This window comes from Macrobrachium nipponense, chromosome 22 (genome assembly GCF_015104395.2).
Source record: "Macrobrachium nipponense isolate FS-2020 chromosome 22, ASM1510439v2, whole genome shotgun sequence".
Lineage (NCBI taxonomy): Eukaryota > Metazoa > Arthropoda > Malacostraca > Decapoda > Palaemonidae > Macrobrachium > Macrobrachium nipponense.
The window spans coordinates 65,854,065-65,869,064 of NC_087213.1; the positions used below are offsets into that span (position 1 = coordinate 65,854,065).

General features: G+C 37.2%; 1 protein-coding gene across 1 annotated transcript in view; it reads left to right on the forward strand.

The window, feature by feature from the left end:
• Window positions 1–15,000, forward strand: part of LOC135198762 (cytochrome P450 306a1-like) — a 179,090-nt gene that overhangs the window by 98,417 nt on the left and 65,673 nt on the right. Inside the window, exons 4-7 of the mRNA XM_064226671.1 lie at window positions 5,199–5,341; window positions 7,634–7,830; window positions 9,612–10,026; window positions 12,834–12,983. Of these exons, the coding sequence (XP_064082741.1) occupies window positions 5,199–5,341; window positions 7,634–7,830; window positions 9,612–10,026; window positions 12,834–12,983 (905 nt within the window). The remainder of the gene's footprint in view (window positions 1–5,198; window positions 5,342–7,633; window positions 7,831–9,611; window positions 10,027–12,833; window positions 12,984–15,000) is intronic.

Sequence of the window (15,000 nt, forward strand, 5' to 3'; positions counted from 1 at the left end):
CGCTCTACCTCGGAATTAATATATTTTCATATATGCTTAACCGAAGAGGAATTTTTTTCTCGATAATAGATTTGCCTGGTCCTGGGCGCGAACCCAAGAAGACATTCAAATCCAGGAACGTCAGTGAAGCTTTTACCCACCCCACCACCGCGTTCCTGGATTTGAATGTCTTCTTGGGTACGCGCCAAGGACCAGGCAAATCTATTATCGAGAAAAAAATTCCCCTTCGGTTAAAGTATACATATAATTATGAAAATATATTAATTCCAAGATAGAGCGAATTAGATATTAAAGGACATTGTAGCTCGATGTATGTATATGAATCAAGGTAATGTGATATGACTTTTTACATATCTGTGTATATATATATATATATATATATATATATATATATAATATATATATATATATAGACATTATGCTACAAATGTCCTTTAATATCTAATTCGCTCTACCTCGGAATTAATATCTTTTCATACATGTTAACCGAAGGGGAATTTTTTTGGTTGATAAGAAATTCGTCGGCTCATGGCGCGAACCACGGAACGCCCATTGAGCGGACGAATTTCTTATCAGCTAAAAAATTCTCCTTCGGTTAACATATATGAAAGATATTGATTCTGAGGTAGAGCGAATTAGATTATTAAAGGACATTTGTAGCTTAATGCGTATATATGAATCACGGTGATGTGATAAGACATATATGAATTACATATATGTATATATATATATATATATATATATATATATATATATATATATATATATACATATACATATATAAGGAAAGAATTTTCTAGCCTTTTTTATTAAATGCTGAATTTTGATGACTGTGAATCAGTCGAAATAGATTAACATTCCGCGAAGACGATATTATTAATTTTTTTTATTTTAGATCTTTTAGTTTCCCTAGTTAGTAAGACCATACCACAGAAATTATCATTACAGTCCATAACTTTGAAACTCAAGAAATATTTAAGTTCTTTCACAGGAAAACTCTTATTTCGAAATTCATTCCACAGTAATCTAGACAGATTCTTAGGTATAAAATGCTCGTAAGATTCGCATGAAATAACCAGAACAACAGGTATAAATACCGACGCTCCAACTTTTGACAGCGCAATACATTCATTCTCAAAATCATTCTGGTTGTGAGTGAACCCCTGAACTTCAAAAGGTTTATTTGGCCCTCAGCCACTCTCCCAACTCCCCAAACCCCTTCTGCCCCGCAATTATATATATATATATATATATATATATATATATATATATATTATATATATATATATATATATATATATATAATATATAAGGGTTACTGGAACTTTTCTTTATTATTAATAATGTTTCAGTATAATATTTATAGGAGTTACTGGAACTTTTTTATTATTATTAATCATTTTCATGATAGCATTTTGCAAACAACTATTTCTATAGGAGACACTGGAACTGATTTTTTATTATTATTAACAATGTTTCATTACATTAATTTTGCAAACAACACTTTATATAGAAGATACTGGAACTTTAATTCATTTTAAAAGTTTCAGAATAGTATTTTTACAAACAGCGCTATATAGAAGACAATGGAATTTTATTATTAAAAATTTTTTAAGATATTTTTTTACAAATATATTTTGTATAACAGATAATGAAACCTTTTCTTTCAGCTAAGTATTTTTACAAACAGTACTTTATATAGGAGCAACTGGAACTTTTTAGTTTTCTGTAAGAGAAAACTATTGAGATGGTATTGGTCTGTCCGTCCGCACTTTTTCTGCCTGCCCTCAGACCTTAAAAACTACTGAGACTATAGAGGGCTGCAAATTAGGTTGTTGATCATCCACCCTCCAATCATCAAACATACCAATTTGCAACCCTCCATCATCAATTGTTTTTATCTTATCTAAGGTTATAGTTAGCCATGATCGTGCGTCTGGCACTGCCTTAAGTGGCCAAAACACAAGACCCCACTGGGCTGTGGCTGAAAGTTTCATGGACCACGGATGAGAGTTTCATGGTCTGTGGCTGAGAAATACATTGAGGATTTTACGCTGTTTTCGAATAACACTTTATAGAGCTGTTCACTAAAAGCAAAGGCCAGCCAGCTTTGCAGCTAAGCCCCGCCCAATGATTGCGTCACGACCATTCCTTGAAGCTGATTGGTTGGAAATAGTTTCGAAAATTTGGTTAATCTGTGGTTCTTCTCATCTTCATTTATTTTGCAATGGTTGTTTTACCGAACTAAAATACGTTGTGCTGATTATCAACGTGAAACTTTATGTTATCCCCTGAAATAAAGTTATGATACACATCTCCCTAAAAACGATAAAAATAAAACGGGAAAATCTGAATGAAGTCAGAAGTGCTCCGCGTTTTTGCAATCTCGCGTTTCGTAAATGAGGTTCACTTGAATACGGAGGTGACGCTGGGAATGTCTAAGTTCGAACCAGTGCACTTGAATCACTGGATAATGGTAATTACCGTCTGATACTGTCAAGCGTGTTCACCATTCTAGATTTAAACATAAAAAGACTTTTTGAGAGCTATGCCGACTGGTATTTCATATTGATTTCAGGAAATCTTACTACATTTTGATAGTCTTAAAATCTATTTCATTGGAATCGTTTACACATTTGGAGGGATGACAAGCAGTGACTGCACTCTACAACACCAGAATATACGTTTGTTTAACAAAAGGTTACAGTATGATAGGCTATACAAGTCATATTGGATATAATTTGCTGAGAATTTTCTAAAGGACATTTATCTCCTTTCGGAATAACACCATCATAAAAAAATACGTAGACCTATAACGTCCTATGTCTTTTTGTCGGTTTACGCAGCTTATGACGTTTGAATTATAGGCCTATCTTATATTCAGTCGTTTTACTGTGGTTCTTGTTGTGGTTATTCTTGTTTTTGTTGCTGCAGTAATGGTGCTTGTAGTTTCTTCGAAAAATTTTCTTTTGATATCATAACATTGCAAAATAAATCTAGACCTGTTCATAAAATAGTGGCGTAAAGAATTGTCTGCCTACTCTTGTTAACTGAAAGTTATTCATTTGATTTAATGAAAAGTAATCGACATCTTTATGAATATAGTCTGCGTTAGAATATTCTCCTAACACCACACACACACACACACACACACACACACACACACACACACACACACAGAGAGAGAGAGAGAGAGAGAGAGAGAGAGAGAGAGAGAGAGAGAGAGAGAGAGAGAGAATACAAGGATGCCCCCAAACCCAAGTGATTCGTGGGCTACTCGTAGACTGGTTTGGATCATCTCATGCATAACTTTTCAGCTATCATATATTTTTTCTAATTTGTTAAGTATCTTATGATACCTTCCCACCATAGCTTCCATTTTCTAGAAATGCTACCGCAGTCTCATATTTACTAGTCGCAGTAATATAATTTGTTATCCTTTTAGTAAATATATTCTCAATACAGTTCATTGAAAGCAGTTTGATAGTTATGTAAGAAATATGTCGCTTATTACATTCGCGTAGCTTTCAGTCTCTTACCCTTTGTATAGAAACGGGTAGGTGGAGCCGAACTCCTCCAGAATTAATGGTGTGTGCCTGTGATAATAGCACTATTCAAGAAGAGTCACAGACGCTCTGATCAATTGTCCTCTGTCAATGCCGTGTAGGCATAAATATCCAAACTTAAATTACGAGTCTTTGAATACTTTATTAAATGAAATTAATGATATTGCTGATTTGGGTGCATATGTTTATGAAGTTCTTCTTAGTTATAAATAATGTGCGGCTTTGTCTTCTGTTTTATGTTTTTTTTTCTCTCTCTCTCTCTTCAAGTAGGTTTTTCTTTTTGTTTTGCAAAGGTTTATGGGTGGATATTTTTTCTTTACTTTTACTTTTTTGTGTATATGATATTATGTGTTGATGTAATTTGTACTTGATGTTTGTATTTTTTGTCATCATGGGCCTTGTGCTTACAGAAAAAAGAAGAGATAGCTATCTACTCTGTATTTTTTTTGTATTGTATCTTTTTTGGGACAAGTTTGTGCTTATATTTTGTATATCTTGTCAATAAAAATAACTAACTAACTGTAAGGCTGGGACAGTCCTAAGATTGATCTGTGTGTGCCTTCGGCTGTGCCCACATGGTTTACTTTTATTCTCTATACTATGGTTATCAACGCATGTATGTGTACTATGTGCTCTTGCTTATACATGTACTTTTCATATATCATGGAGTTGAAACTACTATATTAATTCAAAGCTATCTGTTTCCAACAGATACGGGTAGAAGACTCTTGGCAATGAGAAACTGACGAGTAGGCCAATGCCCTGCCATTGTCTGCGAATAAAAGAATTTGATGTGTAGGCCTATGCCCTGACATTGCTTCAAAATATAAGAATTTGACGTGTAGGCTTATGCCCTATCATTGCCTCAAAATATAAGAATTTGGTGTGTAGGCCTATGCCCTGTCATTGCTTCAAACTATACGAAATTGTTAAGTAGGCTTGTCCCCTGTCATTGTCTCAAAATATAAGAATTTGGTGTGTAGGCCTATTCCCTGTCATTGCCTCAAACTATACGAAATTGACAAGAAGGCTTGTGCCCTGTCATTGCCTCAAAATATAAGAAATGACAAATGATATTAACATTTGAAATGCATGATTATGATGAATTAATACCCTAACATCGGAACTGGCTGCTTAATTCTATGCTTCATTTCAATTAATGTAGTTTATGTCGGATCGCTACTGTAGGCCAACACCAATTTTTAAAAAAATAAGTAAAGAAAGGCAATATGCATATGTATTAAGGCTGTGCATGATAAAAAAAATGCGCAGTCAAAATTATCCAAGATCTTCATAATGATATATAACACTACGTATATCTTTCGTTGGAGATCTCAATTGTATACTCTACAACTCCGGAACTCAAATCTGTGGTGTCATGATTCATGCATGAAACTCAACATTACCGAACGTAGTTAAATCCGTACTGGTAATCATTTGGACTGTCAACTAGTGTGACGTCATTCCACCCTTCGAGAGCTAGCCAATCACTGACGTGCAGTAGGCGGGGCTTAGCTGCTAAGCTAGCTGGCCTTTGCTTTTTTTCTCTCTTTCTTTCTTTTTTAGTATACCTTTTTCATGATAAAATCCTGTTATTGACACATCGCATTAACTGATTCATTTATTTTCCAGGTCTGATATGCTCCGATGGATCCCTCTGGAGAGACCACAGGAAATTCATCTTAGGGTTCATGAGGGATCAGGGGATGAGGGCGGCGGTTTCCAGGGCGAATATGGAACATCGTATTCACCTTGTGGCTAAGCAGCTAACGGACGTAAGTTCTAACCTCTCTCTCTCTCTCTCTGAGTTCGAAATATCTATAAACAGAGGGAATATAAAAAAAAATTATCAAGCTTGTGGTATTCAGCTTGTTGCTAAGCAGCTATCGGATGTAAGTCTCCCCCCAACCCCGCAGCCCAGCCCCCCCCCCCCCTCTCTCTCTCTCTCTCTCTCTCTCTCATCTCTCTCTCTCTCTCTCTGAGTTTGAAATATCTATAAACAGAAGGAATATAAACGAAAAATTATAAAGCTTGCGGCATTCAGCTTGTTGCTAAGCAGCTAACGGACGTTAAGTTTCCTCTCTCTCTCTCTCTCTCTCTCTCTCTCTCTCTCTCTCTCTGAGCTAGGAATATCTTGAAAGAGGAAATATAAAAGGATAGATTATCAACGTTGTGGCATTGAGCTTGTTGCTAACTGATGTTAGTTTCCTCTCTCTCTCTCTCTCTCTCTCTCTCTCTCTCTCTCTCTTCTCCTCTCTCTCTCTCTCTGTCGTCTCTCTCATCTCCCGCTCTCTTCTCTCTCTCTCTCTTTGAGCTTGGCATATCTACTAGAGAGAGAATTATAAAAGGTAAAATGATCAAGCTTCTGGCGTGTATGATAAGGGTCGGCAAAAAATATATAATATATAAAAAATAAATTAATTAAATTATGTAGCCTTATTCCTATTGAGTATGCTTTTTATCCGAATGATTTTTTTATTTCATTTGCGCAGTTTTAAATTGAAAGTCAATGTTATACTCCAGTATAACATAATATTCTCATCGGAGATTTTGGTAGAATATCATATACACCATAAGTATGATTGATAAATGACGCTATACTGAATTACAGATGTACATGAAAGGAAAGATTGGTTGGATGGAAAGAAACCATTGAATTCTAAACAGTCCTTAGATGCTTCGCGATCCCATAAAGAGATTTGGATGTATCGTATAAGATTTGAAGACGGAATAATGAGAATCATTATTGGGAATGACAACGAGACAGCATCAGCCTGAAGGGAGGTTATTTCAATTCATGAACCGTGCTCGTATTCCTGAACTGTAATCGAGTACAGGATCTTCCCTGAAAAAAGCGGGACGTCATATCTTAAAAACTAACCATAGAATCTTCTTAAAAATCATTTCATTATGTTTCCCCCACTCAAGAATCTGTTTGTTAAATATCTCAATATGTTTCCCACACCCAAATAACTATAGGATGAGACTAGAGGATGAGACTTGGAATATAAATACCTAACCTAAGGTAACCTTAGGACATGGCAGAAAAACCGGGACTGGCGTAATGCTATAGTAGATTCACATCAACCGTGCATTTGACGTCTAGGCCAGTCCCTAACGACGCTCCTGATTGGCTGTTGATAAACCAATCACAGGGCTGGAAACTCTCAGTCTATCTCGAGAGTTCACATAGGCATGGTGTAAGTTCCACCTCTCCTGAAAGACGTATCCCTCTCAGGAGAGGTGGAACATACATCCTGCCTATGTGAATTCTCTCGAGAGACTGAGAGGTTCCAGCCCTATGATTGGCATATCAACAGCCAATCAGGAGCGTCGTAAAAGGGACTCGCCTAGACGTTTAATGTACGGTTGATGTGAATCTGCTATAGTATACATCTCGGGTATTTGCGGACCGTGTCGGTACCTCTTTGAGTTAATAGGTTGTTTTGATAAGAACTAATGAAAGTGTATTTATGGAACTCTTGAGTAGTTGATGCGGTTGATTGTTGCTTAGTGGACCTAATGCCATATGATAAATAAGAACTCAATCACTGCCTTAAAATACATTACCTATTTTGTCATCCGAAACTTGAAAGCACTTACTGATCACACCAGAGTATATTTAGTATGCGTATTGAAAAGGCATGAGGCATAATGAACTAACGGAGCGGACCCTCTCTTCAACTCCAGATAATGTAATGAAATTAATCAAGTTTTCAAGAGCCGAAAATTATATATATATATATATATATAATATATATATATATATATATGTATATATATATACACATATATATATATAATATATATATATAATATATATATAGAATTTATTGGTCACTTTTTTACCAGATATATGCAACTGTAATAGCCACAATTCCCTGTTAACTTCTTGAATGAACTTGAATCTTTGGGCTTTGTAGTGACAAGCGTTTCCATATGTGCGGTTGTGTGTTTGTGTGTGTGTGTGTTTTTTTAAGCATATTTATCTTGATAAATGCTCCATCGGTTTCCCTGAAGAAACCGACCAGCGTTACCATCCTTGTAAAACCTCTTTCCTATTCCAGGAACTGGCAGAAAACGAAGAACCCGTCGAAATCAGCGAGAACCTTCTCCACCACGTCGGCAACACCATGACGGAGCTCATCTTCGGGAGGAAATACCCCGAGGACGACCCCATCTGGCGTTGGCAGCGGTACATGCTTGACGAAGGATCCAAACTCATCGGAGTGGCGGGACCTTTGAACTTCTTGCCTTGGCTCAGGTGAGAGTGGTTGATTTTTATACACTAGATATATGCAAATGAACAAGGCGTGATCCGACCTCCAGCTTACACGATGCACGTGCGAAAATCTACGGTCAAGTAGCCAATTGTTTCACCAACGAAAATTCAAATATGCTATAAATCATAAATAGCCTATCCTGAAATTCCTGCATCTTTAGCCCAACGCGAAACAGCTTTTTCAGACCTTTTTAAGCTTTTCCATAGGGCTTTCTTAACCCCCTCAACAAGAACACCAATAATTACAACAACAATAGCTCATCAGTGGCGTGGTCGGTTTGGTCTTGGCCTGCCACCTCGGTGGCCGCGAGTTCGATTCTCGGCCATTCCATTGAGGTGTGAGAGATGTGTATTTCTGGTGATAGACGTTCACTCTCGACGTGGTTCGGAAGTCACGTAAAGCCGTTGGTCCCGTTGCTGAATAGCCACTGGTTCCCTGCAACGTAAAACACCATACAAACAAACAAGCAAAACCACTCCTAATCCGTTTTCTTTGCCGTGGAAAATTCGTTTTCTCTTCACTGGTCTTCCAGTGGGATTTCAGCTTAGCCTTGTTGGATCATCGCTGTAATTCTTATTATCTGGATAACATCACTTAGCTGAAAAACGACGCTACAGTTTTCGCTCTTTAATATTTTCACACGTTCAACATAACATCTTCCCATAAAAAGGTCTTGCTGATGTTTACATGATGTCCACATTTCTCTTATGCACTCTTCATACTCTTTCCTGTGGAGATGTTAATTTGGCATTGGAGGATGAGTTAAACCACCCTAGTTCTAGTTATAAATTTATGAAAAGATAATCTCATGTTACTCATAATTGGGTAAACATGTCTTTGCTTTAGTGACAAGATACCTATATCATATTTAGTCAGCTCATACACGATTAGCATTACGAGTAAGAGAGAAAAGTGCTAGCATCTCTTCCACTCTAGATTCCTGCATATACGCACACAAAGAATGAACTAACTGGATTAGATGGAAAGGACCAACTCCGATCTTACATATAAATGATGTAAGGTGGTTGTAAACCAGAAGGTGGTATTTTGCAAGGACTGAAATGGCCAGAAGTAACCCTCTTCTAGTTGTTTGGCTATCAGGATCCAGAAATTAAATCTTTAGACTGTTTATACTGACTGTGAATGACTAGATTAACCGATAGATATATGTTGATGGTTAAAAGAATGCCATATTTAGCATATAGTTATGGGTCTAGTTCTAGAATAATGCACTGAGCTAATTACATAATTCGTAAATTATATGCAAAGTATAAACACCAAGACCATTGTCTCTCAGGACGTCCTGTAGATGAATATTTAAGACGACCAGTTGACTCGCATTCCAGTTTGGCTATCTGATGAATGCGAATCTCCGACTCCGAGTGATATCTTGATTTAAAAGTATCGAGTAGATTAATTGTACTCGTGTTTTGGCAGGTTGTTAGATGGGTATCTTATCTTCAGCTGCTGCTTCCTTACTCTCGATTAATTTTTTTTATTTATGAAAACAGAAGGAATAATGCAAGTGATTCTAAAATGATGCCACCCGTACAAGCCGTCTCTTGTGAGACTGTAGCCGTTGCTTAATTTTTTGTCGGTTTGTCACATCAAGGATTTTTTTTTTGTCAATCACGCCAAGCCAAAGTCTCGTCTAAAGCAATGAGGAGACAGGTGATCACTCAGATCTTCTTGAATTAAAAGTGATCTTGTTACCTTCATGAGCAAGCATCGGCCTAACAACTTAATCTCATTTCTTCCACAGGTTCCTACCTATGTATCAACGCCTCATTCGTTTCCTCTGGGACAACCACCACAAAACCCATTTCCTGTACCAGTTACTCATCGAAGCCAAAGAGAAACTCCTCTTGAGTCACGGTGGGATGGATCACAACAACCAAGATGAGGAGACGCAGCAGGAGTTTCAGAAAGAAGACGCCGAAAAGAGGTTGCGTTCTCCAGATGTTGTCGACCTGCCAGAACAAACGAACCAAGGTGATGATTTTGATTGGAAGAGCTACCAGGGGAGAGATATCGGGAAGCATTTTATGAAGACCCTGGAGACGAGCATCAACATCGAGGACCTCAAGGAAGAACTCGAGAAGCAAGACAGAGTCCAGAAGGACGCAGTTGTCGATAAGGATTTTATCCCACATAACGTCGTTGAGGCTTATCTGAAGGTAAGATGGCAACGTTTAGAGGAGAGAGAGAAAAAGTTGTATCTAATGGTATATGACTTGGGAAATATAATTGTAAATGCCCAAGTCACATATGCACAAAAGGTCGTACTGTGTATTGTAATTGCTTTTGTGAGTTTTTTTTTTTGTGTGTGTGGCCTCTATAGGTAATAATAATATTATTGCTAGAGCTGGCTGGTGATATCTTCATAGCAAGGTCTCCATGATTACATAATTTAAAATTTTCCTTCCATAACAGATAGTCTTAAGAAGTATCCGATTTTTTTTATCAATCAATTTCTCATTAGAATAACCTGGTTCATAAGGAAATAACTTCTTAAATTTAACCTTTTAAGAAGCAAACAGTTCTTGTCGTGTCTGATATCTATAAAATATGGAACGCTTTCTTGTATGTCGGAACCGAATTTTGAATTAAAAAAAAGGGAGGAATAAAACATTAAATTACGGTCAAAAGAGGAAAAACTGTTTATTATCTTCTCTTAATGTATGTATGCTCACTGAAAGTTTTTAAAATCTTGATTTAGTATTCGTTTACATTGAAGATTGAAGAATCACAGTTTAACGTGTACCTCTCTGTCACGCATTTGATTCACATATTTGTTTACACCATTTTCTTGAACATATCTCGGATGCATGTTCATCACTACCAAACTTCAGTTAGAATCTGTACATGTGTTCCTACTCAAAGATATTTTAACAAAATTAAAAAAAAAAAATGCTGGAAAGGCTTTTGGACGTGAAGCATCTATTTGGGTACTAATTGGAGACGGAAAAAGAAAGGAAGTGATATGAAAATTACTATCGAGCATAACTAATGTTTGTCTACAAATACTGCAGTTGTGAATGTCAAAAGGCATATTATAAGGGAATGTATCGCCTACTAGAGTAAGACTTAGTACCAAGGGTTAGGAATCTTACTCCTCTCCCAAATAGAATCTACAGAATTATATACGAGTCAGTTTTCATTATTATCAATCCCCTACTGGTGGCGATATAGAAAAGATCACTGACTTGATATCCTCTGCCAAAAAGGGAACGAGGTCAGAAGTCCACACCAGGCCTCATATTCACAGTATTATCCCCTTTACTCCCGTAGAGGGGTAGCGCCGTTAGTGGACCTTATGTAGGCATTACTTAAGGTTCTCTGCAGCGTGCCTTCGGTCCCTATCTGCAACCCCTTTCGTTCCTTTTACTGTACCTCCTTTCATATTCGCTTTCTTCATCTTACTTTCCACCCTCTCCTAACACTTGATTTATAGTGCAACTACGAGGTTTTCCTCCTGTTACATCTTTCAAAGGTTTTACTGTCCATTTTAATTTCAGCGCTGAATATAGAATTTAGGCCTTTGGCCAAAATTCTATATTCAACTCAACAAGACAGCAGGCTTCAAAATCTACAGGTACTTTTTGAAGAAGAGAACATCAAAAGCCACTTTCAGATTATGGGTATTTGCCACAGTGAATCATTCGTCTTTCTCAGTGACAGAAGCCATTGAGAAACGAAGGATGGCGGGCGCTTCTTCAACCAAGCTGGAAATGCAACGTTAATGATTCAGAGCTCAGAGGGTTTCACAGCATTAAAATTTTATGTGCTTGTTCGACGAGAGAGTGACCTTGAGGAGGCATGCCGCAGTGACGGTGATCGTCTAAAGATGTCATGGTTCATAGTGCGTGCGACTAAAAAAAATAAATAAATAAAAAACATTATGCTCCTTTAATGGCGATGCTAAATTAGTGTTTTTGTTTCCATCCAGATTTAGATTGTAGTACATTTGATCTGAAGTTATCGTGTATTTTCCTTATTTCGTTGAGTATTAGGTTTATGTTTGAGATAGGATGTTATTGTGCGCTTAGATCTGCTTCAAAAATTGCAAATTACTCCTCGTGCGGCTCAGAAATTTGTGATTAAAAGAACGCAAAGCAGGACCCACTGAAATTATTGCGTATAAGTTGGCAGCAAACCAGCATCTAAGGCATCAGTATGCAAAAGGTGCTACATCTCACTTTCAGAGCGCAAGACCAGAGAATGTTAGTGCCCTTAATTGCGTATTTTTTTTTTATCTGCGTACCCACTTCTGCGTCTCGCATTAGTGCCAACTTTTATATTTGTCTGTTTATTTTCTGGGATGTTTGAAATACGTCCTTAAGTAAAGTACTTCCTCTTCTGTCTCCATGTTAGGGGAAACATTGTAATATTTAAGCACTTGAAGAATTTCCAGTTTTAGCGCTTACAGAATTGCGGGTTAAAAGTAACGTTAATAAAAACTTTCGGAAATAGAGCATTTACCTCCATTGTACTCTATTTTTTACATAAGTTTAATCATACATGTGTGCAGATATATATCTATATATATATATATATATATATATATATATATATAATATATATATCTATATATATATATATCATATATATATATATATATATTCTATATATATATAGATATATATATCTCTATATAGATATATATATATATCTATATATAATATATATATATATCTTATATACATACATATCATACATACATACATATATATATATATATATATATATATATATATATATTCTTATATTAAAACAGGATATCTCTCAAGTATAAAAGGCCCATTAAAACACTCTGGATATAGTCCTTGGCTTTAAACCAGAGTGTTTTAACGGGCCTTTCATACATATACATGTATATAATACACACACAACACACACAGGTACATGCATTTGAGAGTATGAATATGTGCATGCACTGTATCAAATTGAGAAGAATTTTATACTCACTGGTCGTCTACCTCAGGAGCGATCAGAGCGCGGCGATGACGTCGGCACCTTCACCTACAAGCAGCTGCGACACGTGAGCGGCGACCTCTTCGGCGCTGGGACGGAAACGACCATTACCACGCTCAGGTGGCACCTGCTCAACATGGCGCTCTTCCCGGAAGTGCAGGTAAGTGTTGGCACTCTCTTGTCGTTACTTCAGTTAAGGGGCGACACTTCTTTTTCTTGGGAAGTGAAGGTTTATATGAGGCGGCCATGTCATTTTCGACCTTGGCTATGTCCCACCACAGTCGTCTCGCTGCTAGGTCAAAAAAACTCAATGTTTAGGCCAACATTAGCGGAACGCAGCCAAACTTTTATGTAAAAAAAACAAAATGCTCCGTAGAGGGTAGTTCCGTCAGTGGACCTCATGCGGTGCACTGTAGGCACTACTTAAGGTGCTTTGCAGCGTGAATTCGGCCCCTTTAGTTCGTTTTGCTGTACCTCCTTTCATATTCTCTTTCTTCATCTTACTTTCCACCCTCTCCTAACACTAAGATTCATAATGCAACTGCAACTGCTTTGAGGTTTTACACCTGTTAAACCTTTCAAACCTTTAACTGTCAATTTCCATTTCAGCGCTGAATGACCTCATTGGTCCCAGTGCATGGCCTTTGGCCTGAATTTCATATTCAACTCAATATGCAAAAATCGAACCTTGGACCTTATTCTGGAAGGTAACGGCCCTAAAGACTGAACCTTCTAATTCAACAACTTTCACGTTCGCGAACTTGTATTACATATTCACTGGAACCTTTCATATTCACGAAATTGTATCATATTCATATAACTTAACCCAGCCCGAAATTGGTGTGTCCAGACAAGCAAATATTTCACAGAAAGTCAGAAGCTGGCTTCCGACAGGCGTCAGGTATTTTCAGATTGCGAAACACTGCAAAATTACATTCCAGACTAGTCCTCTAGGCCTCTATCCTCTGGGGGGCTGGGGGTGGGGTGGCCCTGTTGCAGCTCTCTCTCTCTCTCTCTCTCTCTCTCTGCTATGGATATTTGAACTCGATTTAAAGAACTTTTAAAGTAGATGTTAGATTCCAGCTCACATAGCAAACTCTCTCTCTCTCTCTCTCTCTCTCTCTCTCTCTCTCTCTCTGCTATGCATATTTGAACTCAGTTGAGAGGACTTTTTAAAGTAGAATTTAGATTCTGACTTACTTTGCAAACACTCTCTCTCTCTCTCTCTCTCTCCTCTCTCACTCTCTCTCTCTCTCTCTCTCTCTCTCTCTCTCTCTCTCTCTCTCTCTCTCTCTCTCTCTCTCTCATGGGTATTTAAACTCGATTTAAAGAACTTTTTACAGTAGACGTTAGATTCCGATTTACATTGCAAACTCTCTCTCTCTCTCTCTCTCTCTCTCTCTCTCTCTCTCTCTCTCTCTCATGGGTATTTAAACTCGATTTAAAGAACTTTTTACAGTAGACGTTAGATTCTGATTTACATTGCAAACTCTCTCTCTCTCTCTCTCTCTCTCTCTCTCTCTCTCTCTCTCTCTCTCTCTCCAGTAAGCGGAAATAAAAAAAAAATACGAATGCTACTTCACGGTGGTTACTGAATCGAAAATATAATTAAGCTCATGAATAGCTATCAGCTAATAACATGCGTATAAGAAACTGGCCTAACTCAAGAAGTTCTGTTGCCTTATCCCTTGATCAAGACTTAGATGGTCTTCCACCCACAAGGCAGTGGGGCTCTTTCCGGACATACAAGGTTGAGTTGTCGGTCTCACGCATTGCCCAAGGATGAACTGGAGGTAGATGCAACGCAATGCAACCCCATTCTTTCCGAATCCTTGCAACCGGATATGGTTTACCTTCATGTATTATATATATATATATATATATATATATATATAATATATATATTTTATATACATATATATATATATATATATATATATATATATATATATATATATATATATATATATATATATATAAAGGCGAGTCCCACCGCCAATAACTGTGGTTGATGACAGCAAGGGCTTGCGGTCGTAAAAGCCTTTTTGCCAAATAATAAACCATGTCCGATGTTGTAAGGAAAGGCTCATCAGGCAACCGACCTCTTAGTGTATTAGGGATAGCGGTGGGAAAGAAGAAGATATCCGGCTTTGTGAATAAATATATATATATATATA